The sequence below is a fragment of the Struthio camelus genome, chromosome 6 (assembly GCF_040807025.1).
Source record: "Struthio camelus isolate bStrCam1 chromosome 6, bStrCam1.hap1, whole genome shotgun sequence".
NCBI lineage: Eukaryota > Metazoa > Chordata > Aves > Struthioniformes > Struthionidae > Struthio > Struthio camelus.
In genome coordinates this window covers 22411066-22434446 of record NC_090947.1, presented here as the reverse complement: position 1 = coordinate 22434446, position 23381 = coordinate 22411066, and the positions used below count along the sequence as shown (strand labels likewise).

The 23381-nt window shown below is 38.1% G+C and overlaps 1 protein-coding gene across 2 annotated transcripts in view; it reads left to right on the top strand.

Annotated features, from left to right (window-relative positions):
• RAPGEF4 (Rap guanine nucleotide exchange factor 4) overlaps window positions 1–23381 on the top strand; it is a 164602-nt gene that overhangs the window by 13048 nt on the left and 128173 nt on the right. For both annotated transcript variants that reach the window (XM_068948582.1, XM_068948580.1), the window contains exons 2-4: window positions 1662–1804; window positions 2917–3005; window positions 13386–13532. In XM_068948582.1, coding sequence (XP_068804683.1) covers window positions 1662–1804; window positions 2917–3005; window positions 13386–13532 — 379 coding nt within the window. The remainder of the gene's footprint in view (window positions 1–1661; window positions 1805–2916; window positions 3006–13385; window positions 13533–23381) is intronic.

Below are 23381 nucleotides of genomic sequence, written 5' to 3'. Positions count from 1 at the left end.
TAAACACCATAGAATTATTACTCTCATCTTAAGTTAATAAGGGTAAATTGGATTATAAGTGAGGGTAGAGACTTAATCCCTCCTGGACTTGATTTAATAAGAAAATCGAGAGTCAGAGGCTCAGTGTGAGTGGGACCTCTGAGCCTTTCTTGGGACAACGGCTTAGATCTTTTGTCTTTGATTCTGAAGAGGAATCAGTAAAAATTTCTTGTTAGAAGAAGTATTTCTGCTGTGAACATAACACAATATTAAGGACAAGTATATGTTACCATAGGCTTTGTTCTCTGTTAACTGTGTAATTTTTGTTGATTTAGAAGAACTCATCCACTGAATAAATGAATGTTTTTGTCAAATTAACTAGCAGCATTTGATTGAATGATAGGTCTAATGATCACTGACAATTGTTTGTCGTTCTGTGACTCTTTCTTCACCTGAATTTCCAATATAATCTCTTCAGAACAGTCTGTTTCTTTCTTTGCTTAATGTTAGGTGCTTAGTCTATTATGAAAGATTCTTTCTAATGCTGTCAGTGGTTGGCTTATCTGCTGATTCATAATATTTGATAATCACATTTAAAATGTATTTTACTCAAGTAACTCACATTAGTTTCATAAATATGTTATAGTTTTCTGAACTGCTGGTCCACATGCTACCTTGTTGGAAGGAATCCTATAATTGGAAGGAATCCTATAATTTCATTGTTGTTGAAATCTATTTTTTGGGATGTAATTCCTTTTTAAGTTTTAAATGTTTTGCTTTATTTTTATCCAAGAGCATTTTTTTTCTGTAGAGGAAGGAAAATGGCATACAAATTTTATGTGTACTATTCATTATTGAATTCTGTTTACTTTTATTCAGTTCATGGTAATGCACCAACACTCCAGTCTTTTTAGTTACTCAATATAGAAGCCTTGTCCTACCTCCAGTTATTTGCAGGATTCATCTGTCTGTTTGTTGTCACTTTATAGAGGAGGGTTAAAACTCTTTACTCTTACCGATAAACAGTTCATAAGATTGTTATCTTGCTTGCATAATTTGTCCAATGCCAAGAGAGAGAAAGTGTAAGAGAGTAAAAGAGGATGTGCTTATTAATATTGTCATTCTTGCTTGCAAATGAGAAAAGAGGACTGTGCACTCAAGCTAGTTTGTGCCCAGTAAAATGTCAAAGAGATGGAGAGAAGAGGTAGCGGCAATATCTAAAGGTTTTCTTTTAGCCAGATAGAAAACCGCTATTTTGGGCAGGAGTTCTACAGGCCTCTTGTATGCTCAGATGTCTCAATGCAAACCGTTGTATGCTATAAATGTATAACTATATGTTTATAATTCCAAACTCTTTAGGATATGGACTGTGCCCTCATATCTACTTACACAGTTATTGCTGTAGCATAGCATTAGACTTTGGTGCTAAATGGAGTTTCTGGACACTGCCAATGTTATGAGCATAATAATCATGCTCGTATTGATTATTGATGGTGGGATGTTTTGCTTCATCGGGTACCTAAAAAATGCATTGTAATTGGTTTATACACTGGGGGGAGGGGGATGGTTGTTTTTTTGTTTGTTCGTTTTTTTTATGCCAACATTTGTGGGCTTGGTGCATGCAGGTAGGGATATTTCTCTGATAAAGCCCCAGAGAACCATTGTCCTTTGTCTTCTTGCAGACCTTTGGAACGTTCCAGTGAAGATGTAGATATAATATTCACTCGACTGAAAGAAGTGAAAGCTTTTGAGAAATTTCATCCAAACCTTCTCCAACAGATATGCCTCTGCGGATATTATGAAAATCTGGAAAAGGGAATCACATGTAAGAGAGCTTCATATGATGATCTATTTTGTGTAGATTAAGTTGGGGTTTAGGCTGGCATTGTCTCTAGGAGATTGATGAGAGAGCAAAGCTAGTGGATTAGCCATAAAAATGTTTACAATCTTAGTCATGGGGGAAGGCAGGACTAAAGTGCTGCTTGCTCTACAAATACAGTCTGTGATGAATCTATGGCAACAAGGCATACATTACTGGATTTAGGACTCTGCCACTGTTTTGCTGAAAGATTAGAGCAAGTCGTTGCACTTAAGCCTCATTCTTCCCCTGTAAATGTATTATTGATCTCATTTTTTAGGGTACTTTGTGATGTCGGGGCGAAAGTGAGATCTATCAACTGGGCGTATCACTAATAGTGTGTAATTTGCAGTCGGTCTGGATAACACAAGACAGATTTGCAGAGCTGCATACTGCTGTGGGGTGCAACAGCTCTGTGCCTGCCCTGGCAGCTCATGTGCCAGATGAAGCTGGACAGCTGTGCTTGGTCCATGAAGCTGAGATGAAAATAAGTTGTGGTCCTGTGATGGGAATGTGTGGGTTCCCAGTGCTGTACTGGGGAAATAGCTGATGGAGACCTGATGTAAGTGATGTTTGATAAAGTCTCTGAAATCCCTCTGGTAAATTTGGCATGCTTTAAGCGCTCGGGATTGGGGTTTGTTTAGAGTAATAGGAATTCTTGTGGTCAGTAATCACACAGCTGAAATGGCTGAACATCAAAGTCCTGCCATTGTTTCTCAGCCAGAGCTGTAATTGAAGTCAGTGGGGAGCTGTATTGGCATTGCAAAATTCTGAATATCAAAGAGACGTTGTTCAGAAAGTATTTATTTATTGGCTAAGATAGCAGTAAAAGAGGAAGCAAACTGGGGAGATGGGTGAAGCAATGCTGTGTGCTTTCATACACCACTGGTAGCCTGGTAGTCTCTGGATCAATATACTAGAATGGGTACTTTGCAGTGCATTGGATCTATTATTGAACAAGTAGATAGTCTGATGTGGCAAACTCTATAGTGCCAGCAGTGGCTGCAGTAATACAATAATCTGAGAGAAAACGTAAAGTTGAAGAGTCGGCTTTTATTTACAATATTTCATCTTTCCAGTATTTCGTCAAGGTGATATTGGGACGAACTGGTACGCTGTTCTGACAGGATCATTGGATGTTAAGGTTTCTGATACCAGCAACCACCAGGTAAAATACAACTGTGTTTTAAAACCGTTGATTTTGTAGTGCAAAGAATGATTATGGCTTATATCAAGGTGGATAGCAGTTGCATTTATTGTACAGATATTTTCTCTTATCACAAGCGTGTTTCTCTCTGAGTCTCCTGTAGTCTTGGTTGTCCTTTGTCCATGGGGGCAAGTCATGCCACTGATTTCAAGAAAACTGAAATGTAATGCTATGAAAAGGGGTCTACGTATGAATATGAAACAGGACTGGTCATAGTCTTTTCTCATAGTTCTATATGAAGTACAGCTAAAGATCTGTGAGGTTTTTAATTGATTTCCTGGAAGTATTTTAATTTAGTCCCTGTTCTGAAAGTTTAAACCAAAGCCACCAACAATGCAGTTTGAGAGGATCACACTGCAGTCTCTACTGCAAAATGACGAAGGTATAGTAATAGAGTACTTGAACTGCTGCCATGTTAGACCAGAATACTAAAGGTAATATCTATTTATTGTAACTAAATAGGAGAGCAAGAGAAAGTCCCAAAATTTGCAAGTTATTTCTCAGCATCTTGGCACTCCTGGAATTACAAAATTTGGAGTTTAGGAAAAATGCAAAAAAGGAATGAGATTATTCTTCAGGAGAATAATTAAACAATTGAATCATCTGAATTATATTATTCTATTATGCAATATACTGTGAAAAGTTGCATACAGGGTTTAGCCTTGTTTTAGTTGGAGAGAGGTTGGAGAGGGGTAGCTGCAGAATAAGGACGTTCACACGCGTGTGCATACCTTCTCCTAAATAGGCTGATATGCCACATCAGTATTTCTTAGCTTTGGATGAAGTAATATCAATGGTTTTTGTTTGTTTGTTATGAGAAAACAGCTGTACTAAGAATGCTTTCAGGAACTCAGTTACGGCTTGCTTTACTTTTGTAAGCACCATGGCTCAGGCTGGCTTAGGAGCTGTTGCTTTGTCCTAGTGGCAAGATAGCCCCTTTCAGCTATTCACAGAGCTCTTGGCCAGGAGCTGGCACCTTCAGAGCTCAGCAGGGGCTTGGAAACCTTAGGAAACACTTCTGCAAGCAAAGACTAGCTTTCTCAAACTAAGCAGCTCTGCTTCACGAGAGCTACAAGATGTTGCGGCGCAAGAATTTGCTCATCCTGGTTTTGCTTGCAAATGTCTTAGAAGCCTGGAGCAGACGTGGATTTTCCAGGGTAACAAGACGACTTTAGACCCCCACTTCTTTTCTCCCACTTTACTCTCCGACCCATCTTAGTAGTGCTGACAAGTCACATAGTCCCTGCTGTGTGAGCAGCACAGCTGTGTCTCCTAGGAAGGCACTTCTGTGCATGGTGTCCCGTACGCACTCCCACCTCTGAGATCAGGGATTGTCATGTGTTGTACCTCTGACATCTGACTTGTTGTGCTTTGACATTGCTGGTATAGCTACCCAGAACTTGAAGTATACTACTACTCTTTTGCCCTCCTGCTTTGAATATAGCAAGCACGTGTAAATATGTACAGTGGTAAGTCTTAATTCTTTGCCCAAAGTTCAGCGGATCAGGGAAGGTTTCTTGCTCATAGCAGACTGGCAGAAACTGTGGATTTTTCGCTTTGAGCAGAGAATGTCCAGTGAAATTGGGTCAGAGTGCAAGTCAGTGCAGCCTCTGAGCACTGAGTCTTTCTACTTGTTACAATAAAATAATAAGATATAAAAGGAACTTATCTTGTATCATTATTTTTAGCAACCTCTTCACTATACTAAGTAGAGACTGGTAGAGAGTATAATTAGCCTAATCTGAGCAATTCTCAGAATGGTCTGGCTGTCAGTGGTATTGTCACACTTTAGAACAGTACTTTTATGAGACCCTTTTCTGTGCAGGTCTAAAGAAATCAGGAATCTTTTCTGGTACTTGCCAAAAGATGGCACTACACCATTGCTAAGGACAATTCTCTTTGCTGAATCAGAAAGAAATATATCCACATAAGATTTCAGGATGGGGAGGTTAAATGAACAATCTGGTTGGAGTGTTGCTTTATTCCATTATATGGAGGATGGAACAGTTCAGATTTTTAAGAAATCTAATGTAAATATTTTTCCTGCTCATTTGGGTATGTTGCATTTACCTGCCAAGAGGCAGGTAGCTCTACTAATTCACACAGTCCATTCTGCAATAATTTCTAAACCTCACGTTTCCTTCTCACAGGAACAACAAATTGAATTCTTACCATTGGCTAGTTGCCATAAGATACAACTGCACTGTTGGAAGGACAGCGGCTCGTGCCTTTATTGTACCAGGGCTGGAGAGGTTTGGTGGGTGGGAACTCGTAAACACTATTTGAGCCCAATATTTTCTCTGTTTTTTGCTCTAGTCTGGTGTTTCTACCATGTCCTTCCTTGATCTCTTGCTCCTTGTCTTTCCTTTAGCTTTGGGTGCCCTGTCGCAGACTTGCCTGAGCTTTCTTGTTGGCTTGATGACCATTCTTCTTAAGTTTGAAATACTTGCTTACGCTCTAGTGAGTACAATACTTCTGTACTTGCTGCAAGCCCAGATGATGGAGAAAATACAATGTAGCTTACCAGGCATGCAGCCCTGACAGAGTCGGTTGTCAGCGTTGTGCTCCAGCTAAGAATGGATGACCAGTGCTCCAGATGTAAGGCTTGTAACCTACCCTGGAGCATGTTTTCCATTAACAGCTTCTAGGAGGAAGCTTTCTTTGCCAAGCCATGGTAGTGATTAATTACTCTGCTGTTGGTTTATTATACCATGAATGGCACTAAAGTAGGGCTAATGATTAACTTCCAGGCTGGAAGTCTTCCATGCCTTGAAGCTCCTATCTGCAAAACTTTGAAGGGCATTTGGGAGAGGACCTGCAGGATCCCAGAAAAGTGCAATTTGTGGATGTTGGAGATGGGATGGATGCAGTAAGTGGCCTGATTTTTTTGGCCAGTTATGTAACTGAATAGAGTCCCCAGTGTTGGCATTTTTTGGTAGAGTATGGGTGATAAGGTGGAGGACTCTTACACAGTTGCAGTATGCTCAGTATTTAATGAATGTATTTCTCTCTGCACTTACATGAACGCTTGCTTGGAAAAGAGTTTCAAAAATCTGAGGGGAATTCATCTACTAACAGCACCATTACTCATTCTTGTTTCTTTATTCTGCAACCCATGTAAACAGATACAATATTGTCACCTTAAAAGAAGTAGGGTTGTTGGGCATTAGCTGCTTGTGCTAAAGAAGACAGTTTGCCTCTTTATATGATCATGAAATGAAACAGACAATGTCAGATAGTTTTTGGAAGCTAAAGCAGAGCCAAGAATCAGCCCTGCTAGCAGGATCCATCTTCTGCTCTGCGCCTGCTAGAGACAGCTAACTCCAAACATCTATCAGTACAAGAAATCATAGCTCAAACCTCATGCATGAGTAATAAACAATGTTGCTCTGATTTGGGAGCTGCTGCTAGTCTTACGGACAGTTTCTTAATCAAGAACTAAAATATCTTTACCCTCTCTATGGGTTGGGTTCTGAGTTACCTTGTCTTCCAGAAAACACCTTACTCCAACTGGAGGTCCAGAACTGCCAAGAGGCACTTTGTTTTGTACTGGTCCAAGCATCTTGCTTTTCCGTTATGCTAGGGAATTAGTAGCTCTCCATACGAAATCACTCTAGTCTTTGAGATAGAAACTTAATAAAATTCAAATCTGTTTTATTTCCATCATTGTTTCACTAGGCTGGTCATGGTCTTTTGTAACAGCTGGAGACTGTCAGCTGGATTTCAACACTGACTGTTCATTTGTTACACCTCTTTGTCATACTGATCTACAACCAGAGAGGTAGCTGAGACCCTGCAGGAATTATGTCCAGAACCAAGAAAAATACGGCACTCTCTGAAGCCAGAAATTCTGTCCTTGTCCTTTCACAGTCATAGCAGGCAATCCTTCCAAGCTCCTGAGCTGTGCTCCTTCAGGGTTTACTGAGTCTTTAAAGCGGTCCATGTCCCAGAAATCCCTGGGACTCAAAAGCTTCTTTTTGCTGTTTCCCAGATATAAGGAAATGTTGTCTTCTGGTCTTCCTGAGCCCAAAAAAGCAAGCCCCATTTTTGTCCCATTCTTGAGACAGGGTGATCCCTTACATTTAGCAGCGCTTTCACCCAGAAACAAGGTCTCTAATGGAGAGAAGTTAGGTGTTTTTCTATATTTGGCCTTGCTCCCAAAACCATCTTTGTTCCAGGCTAGCCTTCACTTCCTGTTTTAATTCTAATATATGTCCTGCTCTATCTTCTGCCTTCCATCTGCCTTGGTTGCGTGCTACTAAATTTCCCTTGCATCTTCTTCAGCTTCCTGGACCTGTCTTACTTTGATGGTCTGCTCTAAATGTGACATACAGAAGTTTACAAGTTTGTAAGTTTACAGTCTTGTGAAAAATTACAGAACTATGCCATATCTTCGGGAAGAGAGATGCTAACTGTTGTATTTAGATTCCTACTGGCTTGCTTAGAAACAACTAATTGCCTTTTAATACTTAAGAAGAGCAGGAGGTTGGACAAAAGGACGTCCTGAGGTTTCTTCCAACTTACATGATCGTATGATGGCAAGTACAGTGTTAAAATCAATGTGGTAAATCAACTATCTTGATTAAAAATATAATATTAATACCCTCTTTTACTAAGTGTTTATCTGTGTGCCTAGCAAGTTAAATTTCAGTGAGCCTGGGAATAAATATGTTGTGTAGCAGTTACTATATGCTAATTCTTCATGCAGTCACCCCTAGAGCTTGGTAGCTTTCTCCCATGGAAGATGGAGTAAGCTATCTTTCATTTAGTACTTACTAAGAATGCTTCTATGACCTTTGCCCCTGCAGAGGCATATAGTCTAAAGATCCGATCTAAATGTGCTAATGGATCCAGACTTCAGTACAGCTAGTGCTTAATTAGTTCATGCACATGCTTACTGTACTTTAGCTTCCTCATGTAGAAACCTGGTCTGTGATTTCTCCCAGAAAATGTTAGTAATATCAGTCAGGACCAAGCTGAGGATTCAGACAAACAAGAATGTTAACATTAATTATTATTTGCTATTATAATAACAGGAATTGCGTGTACTGATTTAAATGTTGTAATAACACCCTTAAAGAGGAACTCATATTTAGGATCTCATAGCTAAAGTCTGCAAAGCTATATTATGTCACAAGAGGGCAGTGTTAGAATACATAACTATCAGCAGTGTTTGATACTAAAATGATTAGTTTGAAATGGAGCTATTTAATATAGCTGCTTTAAAGAGTTTGACCAGAGCAGATTTCTCCATTGTTGTTAGTTGTGTTCCACTGAGGCAGTGAAATATGCTAGCTGCTCCTGATTGTGGCAGTAATTTCATTTGCTATCGAAATGAGACAATACAATTACAATACTGAGATGTGACCATTACCTGTGCAGTACATCCTGAGTGGTGGCTGGTCTGCTCTCTGTACAAATAATCCAAGAATTGTCTAGCTGTTCAGCAGTCAAGAAGAGACGGAAGAAGACAAACTAGTTATGGTAAAAATGTCACACTAGAAACTGCAGAGGTAAGTTTAATGAAGTGTTTTGGTCTTGCCTCAACTTGCTTGTAATGAATACCCTGATAAATATTATACTTAAAAGTTGCACAAAGACTTAGTAAATATCTTTCAAAATAAACAGGAACTGCAACCTGTTTTGAATGTACCAGAAGACTATCCTTACGCTTAGTAATAAACAGATTCCAAACTTACTTTTTATTTGGCACTGTTGCCTGCTCACTGTTATAACTGATGTATATTACTATATAGAAGTCCTAGTTTGGTAAGGACTTTAAAATACTGTCAATTGCCTCGTCTATGGTAAGCTTTTTAACTCTACTTTGAAAATGAGCAGAGTCTGAAGGATGTGACTCTTGATAATGCCCTAAGATAAAGCTGGGGATAAATCCATTGTGGCAAAAGCTTCAGGGTAACATACAATCACTGCTATGTGTGTGTGTGTGTACATTATATATATATGCACATATATATGTAAAAATATATATAAATGGCCCAAAGAAGTTGTAGATTCGAAAAACATATGATGCTATTTTGTCAGATTCTGCAGCACTGTGTTTCCCTGTATTAGATTCATCACCTTTTACCCCAAATAATTAAGATTTATGTACCTGTCTGATACAATGAGAAGGAATGAGGATAAGAAAGAGGAAGGCCAAAGAGCAATTTCATCTGCAGTTTTGCTATAGTCTGCCAGCTGAATAACAGTGTGGGTTGGGAGCCATTGTTAGTTTGTCCTGCCCATGATTTGGTGGGGTTATTTATTTTTATCGATTTAAAAAAAAAAAAAAGACGACTTTAAAAACAGGCCACTAACTTCACAAAGAGTCAGCCCTTTACAGGAAAGCTTTAAAGGAGGAGATAAGGGTGCTTGGTGGTACAGCAGTGTCAGTGGTAGGGACAGGCAGAGGGTTGCGACTTAAAAGCCAAACAAGTTTGTGGTCTTGGTAAGAAGAATGGCCATGAGGAGAGATTCAGATGTCTGTGTAAGAGAGGGGAGGATTTCCTGGCTCTCTGAAACTGAGGACAAAGGAGGTGTGTGATAAGATGAAGTGGAAACAAGAGAAGGGTTTTAAAGAGGACAGTCATTGCAATACCGCTTTCTACATGCAAATGTACCATTGCCAGTATGTATTTCAGGGATAACCTACATGAAAACAAAAGATAGGTTTGCAGCGCTCTCTGTAGTGTAGTGTATATATACCCAAGCTAGCTTCAAATGAGCTTGTCTGAGCATGAGAACTGGTCTGCCCGCTATAATAGAGATTAGCATGGACTGAAATGCTCAGCTGAGGAGCAGGATGCGTTAGCCCATGCTGAGCTCCACAGCTTGTTCTAATTCTGATGTTGAAGTTAGCTTATTCAGATGTAGAAAAATCATTTCACTGCAGTCTGCCAAATAACCTAAGGAAAAATCCAAGGTATGGCACTTGTCTTTTATAGGATCAGATAGGAAGGTATGGAAATAATTAATATGTTAATTACACTACAGTTAATCTGATCTGTAAATATTTTAATTAGGAACTAGAAGAGAAGTTGTTCACAGTCTTTCTAGAAGCAAAACTCCTCCTTTAAGCAAATCACCTTGTCTTGTGTAAAGAGGGTGGCCTAACTTGCGTTGTCAAACTGCAGGTCCAGTGTGGAAAGCTATTGCCATGTTACGTTTTACCGTAGTTTGCTAAGGATTTCATTTCTGAATGGCTGAAACATGCTCTAGTAGAGGTCCTGGGACAGAGCAGGAAATGGAACAGGAAGATCATTTCAGTGCAGATGTCTTGCTTTCACATTTATCTTTGTTCCTCTGTTATAAGAGGAAATTTTGGTTGAGGATGAACTGAGTTGTGTCAAAGTGATAATAAGCAATGCAACCCCACCTTTTCAGAATACCAGCTTTTGAACATCTCCTCCAATTACACACAGAGGCAGTACAGATTTCTGTGGGGGGAGGGCGCAGAGGTGAGGTAAAGGTACAAAGTCTGCTGAAACGATGAAACTAAAAATATCAACTCCCTAATAAATTCAAAATCTTGAATACACATAAATTTCAAATAAATGTCCAATTCATTTCCTCCTAAAACTAGTCCTTTTTTCTTATTTTCTTTGTTTCTCTCACAGACACTATGATTCTTCCCCCCTCCATCCACTCCCCTTATTGCATTTGTTCCTTGTTTTCATTTAATGGGATTTCTCACAGGGGCTGTCAGATCGGCAGAATTTGGGTAACAAGGGAGAAATACTCCCCTCCCCTGTTTGTTTTTCTTCTTCTGCAGTTAAGTAGCTGACGTTTTTGTGCTCCATTGTTTACACACAGTATGAAAATTGTGTATGCCGAGCTGGAAAATAGGAAGTGTCACAAGTTGGGGAGGAGCATTCAGTGACATGTCTTGGGATGGTGGGGGAGGGAATAAGGCAGAGCCTGAAATTTCTATTTCTCATCCTTTCCCTAGAATGCTCTTACAAATTCAATAACGTTGTAGATTGATGGGGGTTTTTAGCAACCCTTTTACTGCATGCGTCTCTCACCTGCCAGTGAGAGCCAGTGAGACTGAATACACAAACAGCCTATGATTTGAACACTCCAGCATTTAATAGTGTGTTCAGAGGACAGATAGCAATGGAAACAATCACATCTTTTTTTTAAGTCTTTAATGCTGCTTTTAAAATAGCTGTGCGAATTTTAGCTGGTTACCAGCAGCTAGAACCCCCTGCTGCTTCTGGGATTGCAGAGGGGAACAGCAAACTGAGTTTCTAGCTGCCAGCAAGCCTCCTGAAGTCTCCACTGAACAGCAGGAGATTCTTGAGCGTAAGGTTAACAGGCGTAATAGGAAACACACACCTGATTCCCCAGGAGATTGGAGATGTATAAACAGGGGGCAGAGAGAAAAGGGTCTTTGAGGTCTCGAAGAAGCCGGATGGGCTTGCCCCCTAGCTGGCTGAGAGAAACCACAGCTCTGCATGGAGAAATGATGACCGGCGGAAAAAAAACTGAAAGAACTTTCATTCGATAGAAGCCTGGACTCTTCTTTAATGAACGTATGACCATTCCAGCTCCGTGACCTGACATCCTACAATGTTAATTTATTTGAGGTTGAACAGCTGCCTCCTCGAAAGTTCTCTTAGAAAGTGGTTCCTTAACTATCACCTTTCCCTTTCTCTTCTCTATTCTGTTTTTTAAAAATACATTTTTGGGGGTTGTAAGGGATCAAAAGAGGTGAAGAGTTTTTTTTTTGGAGGGGGAAAGGGAGTACGAAGGAAGTTAAAAGATGTAAACATAGCTTATGCTGCACCTAATGGAAATGTTTCTTTTTATATATCAGGCTGTGAGTTTGTTTATTCAGCCCCAAACAGAGGTCTTTTATCTGAAAGTATTAAACAAAGTTGAGAATAAAATATCCATTTCTTTGGTGCTCATTCCCAAATTTTCTTTCTTTCAGATAGTGCCTTTTCATATTTATGTTCCTTGAAAACTTATTTCTGAAGAAGAATTGGTAAATTCTTCCTAGATCTTTTCCAAGATATAATTGATTTTATTTTCCTGAACAGATAATTTTATATGGAAATATCTGTGCAAAAGCAATTTGCTATGGTTCAGGGAACTGGACTATTATGGACATTTGTCTTTGTAATGCAATTATAGAGCTACTAACTTGATCTTAATAACATTTGCCTATTACCACTTATTAGATGCATGAAAGGAAAACAATGCAATTTTAAGCACAGAGAATGATGCTGAAATATGCTCATACATCTCTCCTTGTTTTTCAGCCATGAGCAAGGAATGATAAAGGATGACAAAATTTTCTGTGTTTATTTTTGTAGCCATATCATGAGTCTTACATTTTAGAACTAAATTAAACTACATTTCTAATGTTGTATCAAGTAAAATTAGCAAGTGCTTTTATATGTGCATGTACATTTGTGTCTGTCCACCTATAATTTTTTTGGTAAACTGCAGTTTTTATCTATTTAAATCTTTAATGCTGTGGCTCTTTTTATTTTTTTAATTACTCATAAGACAAGTCAGTTAAGGCTGAACTTAGAAAGAGATTTAAGTGCATGTTCAGCTACAAGCCTGTACTCAGGGACAGAGCAACTTGTAAGCCTAGAATAGGGCATGTGTTTAAAGACTTTGCTTCAGCAAGTTACTTAATTACTAGTACTCCAATTTTTTATCTGCAGTGGCTTATAATTTATCCCAAGAGAGCTGCTGGCCGAGGAGGTTTGAATTAGATATCTTTCCGTCACGTGAATGACATGCGCTCATGTACACTCTTTTGAAGTGAAATTTACTGCCGGTTTGGGACCATTCTGATTACTCTGAAGCTATTCCAGGTTGTTCTGGACTTTAGTAGTTTTCTTAAAACATCAGACTTGTGTGAAATGATTTTTTTTTTCAGTCTAGTACTTAATGAGCAGGCATTCATTAACAATGGACAGATGTACTGGCACTTTCAATGGAATGGCCAGTAGTCTGCTAAAATTTGCGAGTGCATTGCATTCAGGCCTTGTACGATAGACTAATACATAATAAATACAAGAGGGTATTGTAAATGAAAGGTATGTTTGCTGAGGAAACATAACAATCAAGTTTCCTTTCTGATGAGAGCAGCCTATATAGGGCAGAAATTTATATTCCAGTGTTGCCTTTCTGATGCTAGTTTTCTTCTGATCACTTCTGGCATTTCTAAAGTATCTCATCATAATGGTTAGATCATTTTGGGTGTGGACTTTTTTCTTTAATTTGGAAAATTGCTGAAGAGGCAATACTGTGAACAAATGTGACACTCTTCCACCCCCTGAAATATTTAATATATGTCCTTTTATTTTTAATTCAAAGGATGCTGTGACAATATGCACTCTGGGAATAGGAACTGCTTTTGGAGAGTCCATTCTGGATAATACTCCTCGCCATGCTACCATCGTCACTAGAGAATATAGCGAGCTCCTTCGAATTGAGCAAAAGGACTTTAAAGCGCTCTGGGAGGTAAACTGAGATTTCTTTCTATGACTACATACTCTCATATTCCTTTCTTGCAGACATTCCTGTTTTTTCACCTTTCCCAACTTAAACGCAGTTTCACATACGCATATTCTACAGTAGAGCAAAATGAACAGACCTTTCTGTGTTTGTTTTAAAAATCATTTTAACTTTAATTTAACCGTGTTTGCTTTCTACTTATTCACTTACTAAAATTAAATAACTTCACTTAAGTTTCTTCTGATGGAATTTATTTGTATACGGCAAACGTTGCTTTGTCAGCCTCAGACTTGCTTTTGTTGCATGTGTTTACAAGGAGAGTCTATCCTTAATACACTCCGATTTTCTAAATTACTCTCCTTTACTCCCGTCTCAGCTATAAAGGTTTTAAAATTGGAAGATGTATCAAGATCCCTCAAAAAAAAAATTACTGGGAAGTCCCATGAAACTTTTCTTTGCAGAGAATGCACTGCTGAGATTCTGGATTCTGTCATCTGTGTGTACTTTGGTATCCATGCTGAAAGGGTTTCATTAACATCTTACTGTGCTTAGTTTTTGGACTTCAATTGGTCTGCATCTTTAAGTGCCAAACTTGATTTAAAAATTGTTCTGGGAATTGAAAGGCATCATGCTGGTCTGATCTGCACCATTGTCAACTTGTATTGCCAGCTTGCTTTAAATGGAGACTCGACAAATTTAGGTGTTACGTAGAACTGTTAGATGGTGGGACAATGTCCTAAAGTTGAAGATCTGGGGACACTACCTACATTTTAAAAAAACTGATACTGGTTGTAGCATTTTAGTTCAGCTTCTTTCCTAAACACAGACAGAGAGGTTTATTCTTGTTTTCTCTTTTCGGAGAAAAGCAGTGTTATGCCCCAAATAACTGTCCCAAAGCACTAGTAAAGCAAGGCTTTCAGGAAAGAACATCAAACCTGCAACTTGCTAACTGACTGGGCGAAGACCGCTATACCACCTGTCTGCAAATATGTTGCCCTGAGCATAATTAATCTTGCAAGATGACCAAGATGAAAGACCGAATTGCTAATGAAACATGCCTGCCACTGAATGCTCTGATAGTATCAGATTTTATTCTTTGGGTTACATAGCCATAATTTGTACAAGATTTTGGTGACGTCTATAGCTAATATAAAGTACTAATAAAGTCCTGTCGCAAATGTGAAGCAATGCAGAATGCAGTATTTTTTTGCAGTTCATACTTGTTTTCCTCTGTAGAAGCTGCATTATAGTTTTCCACCCTGACATTCCAAGATTAAATATGCCAGTGCTCTGGTCTGTTTTAACATATGCTACATCTGCTGGGGTCAGAATCTGTGAAGTAGATAGTGATTTACAAGCTTGTGGTGTAGGAGAACAATAAATCCGGTTGTAGATTTCTCAAGTAAAAATCTTTCCATTGGTAAGAGCAGGATCATCTCTCTTATGTATATGACTTCCCTGCTAAACATTCAGAGGTTGTTGATATCCTATCAGGAGTATCAGAGGAGAGGAGAATGTTCCCTTCTATAATATTTTGAATTTTAAAATATATTTAAAGTTGTTTTAAAACAGAGTGCTGAGGCCCTTGCTAATGGCTAATATAATGTTGTTTATAGCAATATTGTTGATTTTGAGGTTTTTTTGATAGATGCTATTAAGAAAGATTGTGCTATTAAGTTTTGGGAGCTATCATAGAGAGCTTCAGCACACGTCTTGCGTGCTTCAGACTTTATGAAATTTTATAGTAGAGCATATTGGAGATGCTGCAGGTGTCAGTCACAGACCACAATTGAGTTTTGTGGTACTTATTTGCATTTTGTGCAGTTTCACAATTGTTTTTTTTTTTCATTAATTTTGATGTGGTTTCTTTCAGGGAGGCAATCCTTGTGCTTTTAGTAAGAATGCAGAATTTATCCCCTTAAAAATATTTTTGCTAGGTTGTCATAGCTATAATGAAGTTATTAATTTTTTTTCAAGCCAATATTTGTGTCCTTGTAATCAGCTTTTCCCAAAGCCAACATAAATTGCAGCTAAGGTATGATAAACAAAGAGTGTTCAAAGAGATGAAAACTTATTTACGACAATTCTCAAAAAATATGAGTAATAGCAGTAGTATATTTTTATTATCTCATAAGGAAATACTTTTTTTCCTTCAGGGAAGCTTTTTGCTGTGTTATGGGATCTGTGTTGTTCAGTCTGTCTTATCCTGAGTCATCTATCCTTGCTTTGGCAAAGACCATAAGGGCAAAAGCATGTTGATGTAGTGGAGTACCATTCAAATAATTTTTTTATTTGTTTTTAATGAAAACTTTTACAGAGTTGAGAACGTCCCACAGAGATTTGTCAGTGGTACCATGGGAAGAACAGGAAAAGGCAACAATGTTGGTGTCGTTACAGCCCACATACAGTGGAAACTAATATCAAATCTAGTGTATACAAATTTCAACTCTCCAGATAACAGGAATTCAATTCCATAAAAGCAGTAGTTGCTCCATAAGGAAAATGTTGAATAGCTTCAAAATAATGTAGTGCTGTAGTTTAAGGACAATGTAAATAGAACTGTAGGGTTAGGAATGTTAAAAAGGTTACTGCTTTTATGCAAGTAGTATTTTTATGATTAATAATAACAATGTAGAAAAGTGCATTTTAAATATGATTGCTTTAAGTATACTCTTTTTTTTGTTCCACAAAATTTACTTTTAATTGAGGGAAAACTCTATTAGCTGATTTCAGATTTTTGATATACTGTGGCAGTAGAACTAAAGGAAAGCATGGAAATCCTGAGCCTGCAGAGTTTATTCTTTTTATTTTTTCAGGTTGTGAACATAATCTTGGAAAATGAACCATATAAATTGATTCAGTATTGACTTTAAGTTATTGTGCAGCTCATCTGAACTAATAGGAGTAACTGATCAATAGGAGTATCTGAACTAAGAGGAGTAACTTCCTTTACAGTAAAAATTTATTAACATTGAAATCTACTGATAAAGTCCACGTTTGCAACAAATTGTTTTTTATCACAGCTATATGCAGTCCTCTGAGAAACAACTATCTCCATTTATACTGCTTATAAAATTTTTAGTACAAATTCTAAAGCTAGGTTTTGAGAGAGAGAGAGACATACTTATCTAGTTTAATTTTCTGTAAGTTTTGAAACAATTGTCAAATCTTTAACTTCACATTATGAATTTACAGATTTCTTTGCATTTTGTTTAAATTGAACAGTAAGCTTTTCTGTATTAGCTATATTGCTGTTAGGACCAATTATATTGATTTTATGCTTCACATACCAGAGGAGATGAGACTTATTAACACATTTAATACACAACATACAGCAACGTACATTTATTTCATACTTTGAGTCCTATTACACTTGGGTCTATACCTGAAAAGAAATAGATTGCTATTTCTACTCAGACTTTTTTCTTTTTTATCACTTTTTAGTCGATTTTATATTATCTTAAATACTCTTTTGAGGAAGAAATAGAATATTCTTTCTCAAAAACATCATAAGCTGCCTTCTGGAGTGTACATATCTCACTGAACTACGTATTCAGTGTGCCTGTAAATATAGAAAGATTTTGTGTGACCTCCATTTTTAACAGTCAGGGAATGCTAGTCAAAACAAATGATATTGTCCTGATAACAGCATTTGCCAGTTAAAATGGTCTAGTCTTTTCTCTAATGACTGCGTCTGTTTAAGTAGCACCTTGTTCAGGAACCTCTGTTCAACCTGTAAGCTTGCTCATCCTTGGAGGCTTGCTTTCTATCAACAGCCGCTGTAGCGGATGGGAGAAGATGAAATCTCTGATTAGGTTCGCACACAGCTGAACGCTGTTCCCTGACGAAGAAGCTGTAGGAGGCTATGGGACTTGCTAGCGTCATGCCTTTGTGCCCTGATTGTCCCTCTGACAGAGAAGGCTCTATCAGAGCCTTCATCTCTGAGGAGCACTAACAACTGTGGGGAGAAAGGTTAATCATCACTCTTAAAATATTGTAGACTTCCATGGTGCTTTATGAACATGTAGAAAAAGATATTCTGTGTGCTTGTATGAACTTGCTTTCCTTCTTTAGCATCGCTAAGTTAAGGTGGTGCTAGCTACTGTGCCTGAAAAACTGTTTCAAAGGACCAGAAGAAAACAGATACAAAAATAAACATAAAAGCAGAGACTAAACACCAGGAGCTCTGGTCATGCATATCCTGTTGGGTCACTGGCTTGCTCCACCCCCCAATAGTTGGGTCCTTTTAAACAGTGTAGGAGTGAAGTGAATGTATTTGGGCAGTGTTATCACTGCAGAAGTTCTCCGTAGTTCATCCTCGAGCTTTGTCCTTTCATGCAGTTGCAAACTGATTACAACCCAGACAGGAAGGGAGTGAATCTGCTGAGAGGTGACTTATTTTTAGAGGCTTTTCCTACCACAGAGAATTACTCAGCCTTCCTTGGATAACATACAAATAACCAGTTTCCTTTTGTGTGGAATAAGATTGTTAGAAGTTTCTGAACATGCCTTGAGAAACATTTGATCTTGACTAAGTGAAGAACAGCTATTACTTCACTATGCAGTGACTTTGGAGAGAGGGAGATTGGACCCTACAAGGTCAGAATGAATATTTTAATTCTTTTTGTTCACGGTCAGCAGCAGTTACACATGTGGTAGTCTGGTAAATAATAGCATAATTTGCTTCCTGCTTATGCCTGTCTGATGATATTCACTAGCCCTAAACAGACTTTGCTGCTCTGAAATTATAACTTGAGGAGAAGCTGCTTTCTTACCATTTTTATTTTCTGAACAACACGTTAGTTGAATGTTAGAATGTTAGTTTTGATCGTCAGTCAAAAGAGAAGAAATTTTACATATTGTTTCAATGGAATGTTATTTAGAAAATATACATATGAAATGGTGTGCTGCCTTAAATGTTGTAGTAGGGTTCAGTGAGACTTTTGGGTAAGTCTTTTGCCCATCAGAATCAGGGCCACAGCTCTCAGGGCATGTGCGCATATTATCTGTTTGTCTTTTTAAGGTGTTTCTAATCTCATACCGTATCTCAATATATATGTCAGGATTATGGTAGCAGGAATTACAAAGGCACTTTAAAAATACGTGAATGAAAATGAACATATAAGGATTTTCCTTTATTTATCCATTTGACCATGCTGCAAATACATTATTTATCAAAGCAGAAGTATATCATTTCCCCTTCCTTAGGCTACTACAAAAAAGTGTGTTACATACTTTTTGAATACTACTACATGTGTAAGGAGTACTAGGAATCTTAGGTAAGTGTCAGTACTTTCTAATGTACCTTTTTACCAATGAGTACTGCATACCAGAAATTCTGTCCAGTTCATTTAAGTAAATTTGATCTGAGAAATGAAATCAAACAATGAATTGGATTCAGATCCAGCCACCTAAACAGTAAGGCTGATTTATGGTATACTACTTTGTCAGTAATCAGTTGCCAAAGACCTTGCTCTGATTTACTGATCCCCTGTAGGAGAGCCTAGTAGAGGTATAAAACTATAGTTAAGAGAGTGGAGAATATTTAGCTTTATGGGATGGATGATCATGTGACTTTAAAATAGTGAAGTGCTTGGAGACCCAACAAAGGTGTAAAAGAGTGGTCGTGGAACATGGAAGCTGTCTTCACCTGCTTGCTGTCACACTCTCCATTGACTGCTCAAACTCTGCCTTGATAATTCACCTCTCTAATGTGGTTTTACTTGAGAAATGTAAAATGGGTCAAATTATTGTAGCCTGCGTTTGAAACCTAGCTGGAGTACTCCGCGTTTGCCAACCTGTCAAATAGTTATGTTATCAGAATAAGAAAAAACTATTCCATGTTGTAAGATCTAAAATGCCGCACAGAAGGAAGATGTGGAAGGATCCAGGTGTGTGAAATCTGTTGCCTTGTGCTGTTTGCAAATCTTCACTGGTGGCAAATTCAAATTTGTATGCAAAGCAATAGAGCTAGTGTGAGACACTGAGAAGTGAAGTGATGACTGGCAAACAGGAGATTCCTGCCTTCCCCCCACCCCCGAGTAACACATGGAAGGAGGAGGAACTTAAAGTCCTCTTCCCCTTTCTCCCCTCCTGCTTTAGAATATGACAGTAAACAGTGATTTGGCAAGATGAGAGGAAAGCTTTGCAAGTAACTAGCCTCCCACCTTCATACCTTCTGTGTTAGTACTGGTAAAGCATGTAAGTGAGTAACAGGGAAAGATTCCAAAGTTGTTGCTGCACTACGATAGAGTGCCAGATTGCACTGCCAGTTCTGCTGGTGCAAATTGAGCATGTTTCTAGAGAATATGGTGCAATTGCTTTGATATACACGGGAGTAACAGAGCAGAGCCTGTCCTTTAGTGCTGCTGTTATATAGTTTTTGACTATCTTTGTGATATGCTCTTAGGGTTTTTTTCTTTTTGTTTTGTCACACATTTCTAATTTTAACAAGTGCTGCTCCGTCTGGTAAAGCAAATCTAGGTGAATATGGGATGGAATTCCAGCCTCAGGAGGCAGACTGAGAACTTGCATCAAAAAAGCCATGTTTGTCAGCGTGTCAACACAGTGACTACTACTTTTATTTGGATCACTTCATATTTAAAAAAAAAAAGTGGCTACCGATTTTTTATAAATACTTCTTATGACGATCTCTTTCTTAAAGTAACCTTCCTGGTTACTGGTAATGGAGGAACATATTTAGGAATTTGTCTACATTTTTCACTCTACTAACCCATTTTATCTCTCTTAGTGTGATCTATGCTGACAGAAGTGTACAGTTGTTTTTATAGAGCCTTTCTATGATGTGTCCTTTTCTAAATAGTGGCATCATGACTGATAAGCCCATAATCAATAATTATCTACTGTTTCAGATAATTTGCTGTGTTGTTATATGTGATAATGAATACTGTTAATCAGGCAGAATTTAGGCAAAAGATAAAGGGATCCACCAGTTAATTTCAACTCCGTGAAAATACTGCATACCTTCTTTGTAGTTATCCTTGGTTGAAGGTGACAGATACAGACATTTGGGACATCTCTTAAGCAAATGAAAGATTGAAAAAGCCTGATCCTTTCTTGATGCCTCTCTGCAACGAACTTTCCTCATGCTTGTTCCCGCATGTCATCCGTACAATCAGTTTGCACCTCAGAGGCATGATTGAATCTGATATCTATTGCAATAGCAGCATGTGACTGTGTCACTGGTCACCATGTGGAGTTAGACTAAGGCTTTGTAGAACTGAACTGATTTCTCTTAACACTAACTAGCATGGCATTTCTCTTAGATGCAATTCTGTGCCACTGTAGTAATGCCTTCATCATCAGCTTAAAGCCCCTGTTGAATCTTGTTATGCCAGACACCGAGCAAACACATATTATTGCTTCTGTTTATAGTCCTTGTAAATGTTTATATGCTTATTAGCATTTCAGAGAGTCTTATATTATATTGCAGAAAATTTGACTTTTCTGAGGCTTGTTATTGGTTGAAAACAAATAGAAACATCCAGGAAGCACACCGATTTCCCTATTAAGAGAATGTCTTTGTTGGTCTTCTCATACCTTATGGTTAGAGGTAAAGTTGGAAAGTATGGATTTCCTTGATTTTTCAAGAAAGGAAACTATTTTGATTAATTCCTAAAATATCTTAATTACAGAAGAATATCTGACAAACTGAAACGTATACAATTAAACTCTGCGGATGTTTTTAAGGCCCTTATTTTTCTTGGAAGCTGTACTGCCAAAGTTGCATTTTCTATAAACAGAGTTTTTATTAGCTAAGAAAGTACTTTTCATCCTCAGCAGACTGTATTAGTAAATGTGGTATCTCTAAGCATGATATGCTAAATGGAAGAAAAAATTTTGCAAAACATGACTGGAAGCCTGAAAATCCTATTTCAGGGAGGAAAGTTCTGTACTTTCATTAGTTCCTTTTTATTAGGTAAAAATGTCAGACAGAAAAATGTGGTTTTAACTGCATTTAGAGTTGGCAGAGTCTTTTTTTGCCTTCAAGTGGACAGCAAATAATCAACTAGATATGACTTTATTTATGCTTCTGAACTTTTGGATTTGTCACAGTCTGTCCATTCCTTCCTTCAACCTCGAGGAGCTATGTGGATGAGATTACTTTGAGGACTGGCCCCTTCTGATCTTCTGGTCAGTGTTACTCTCTCAGTTGGTGTTTTTCTTTGTTTTTTTTTTTTTGTTGTTTCTCCCCTTCCCCCTCTCCCCCCCATAAGCCCTCCTTTTTCTTTCTCACAAAAAAAGATTAATCTGTTATCTATCCTGAGACCATTCAGTTTCCCAAGAAAAATAGTCATCCCTTAGAAGCTTCCATTTAGGCATGAGTTTTTGTTGTTCGTATTACTTTATAGCAATGAGTATAGTTGTGTGTCCCTCCAAGGCATTTCTTCAAAATGCATGCTTGCATGCTACACTAGAAAAGATGCTTTCTGTTTATACTATATAATGGGCAAGACAAATAATGTGATACCATTTATCAGATCAATGGATATGTTTTAACATTGACATTTTAAAAATCCATTAGCTTAAACCTGCTGGCATTAAAAAAAAATTAGAGATCTTTGACAATAAGATCTGTGGCAATGGAAGATCTTTTACAGATTAACACACAGTGAAAGCAAGGCTATTGCATTAGATTATATTTTATTCTTTTTTTTTTCTGACAGTCTAGTTTATAAAAAACGTTATAAAAATATTATAAAAGTGTTCACTTTCATCAGAACAGTGTAACCTACAAAACCTACTTAGCACAATGTGAATTTCTCCTTTAAGGAGGCATGCCCTGAAGTGAGCACTCAACACCTTAAAACTCAAAACAAACTAAAAAGCAGACAAAATCAAATTCTTAGGTCTATGGAACAAAAATAGGCTCAAAAAGATAATGTCCTTTGTTTGCTTTAGACAGAACAGTTCTAGTAGGTGTTTTTTCTTTTTCCTGGCCGTAATCAGAGCTGTAAGGTCCAGCATTTGCCCTTTCCCTTAGACTGGTTCCTCCCCTCTTTTCATCCATGGTGAAAGCCTACCTTATTGAAGTCAATGAGCAATACGGAATTTCAGCCCAGGTGGTTACTAATTGCTTCCTTTTCCATGTATAATATGCAGCACAGGCTGTTGGCACTAAGTTTAAATCCTCTTTACCCTCTTACCCTTCTGTGACAGTTTCTATCTACTTACGTAGCTGGTGTGACATGAGAGCGTGAGGCTGGAATCACTCGAATGATTAGTTCAGGGGTGCTTAACGAAATGGTCAATCCAGTAGTTGCACTCAGGTAAATTGTATTAAAGCCTTACAAACTCTAGAGGTACACTTAAGGATGAAGATATAAAAGATAAGAAGTGAACCTGGACTATCTCCCCAGTGGCAGAGAATGACGAGAATTACAGGACCCAGCCTGTCATCTGTGCTGATTATGGCCAGTCCTCGGATGTCAAGGAGGGAAAGAGATTTAAAAAAAAAAAAAAATTTCTTGTGTCTGTTCTTGAATCAGTGCTTGTTTCACTCTGGGCAGTGGAACTCCAGCACTTACAGGTCTCGAGGTTAATGGGAGTTGCTGTAATCCCATTAGCTCTGTGAGCTGCAAAATTCCTAGAAATCTATTCACTGGGAATGTGAAAATATCAGGCATGAAAGTTGCATTGAGGAGCCAGCAGGCCCTTTTACATGATCTCATGGGGTTTCATGGAGCAACCTGTTCATAGGGAAATTTTATTCTTTTGATCAAAGGTTGTTTATGCCGTAAATATTCAAGAACAGCACATGATATGATGTCCTTCTAAGGTGTGTACTCCCTGTACTTCTATACTCTGTGATGAAGTGAATGTTCATAGAATTCA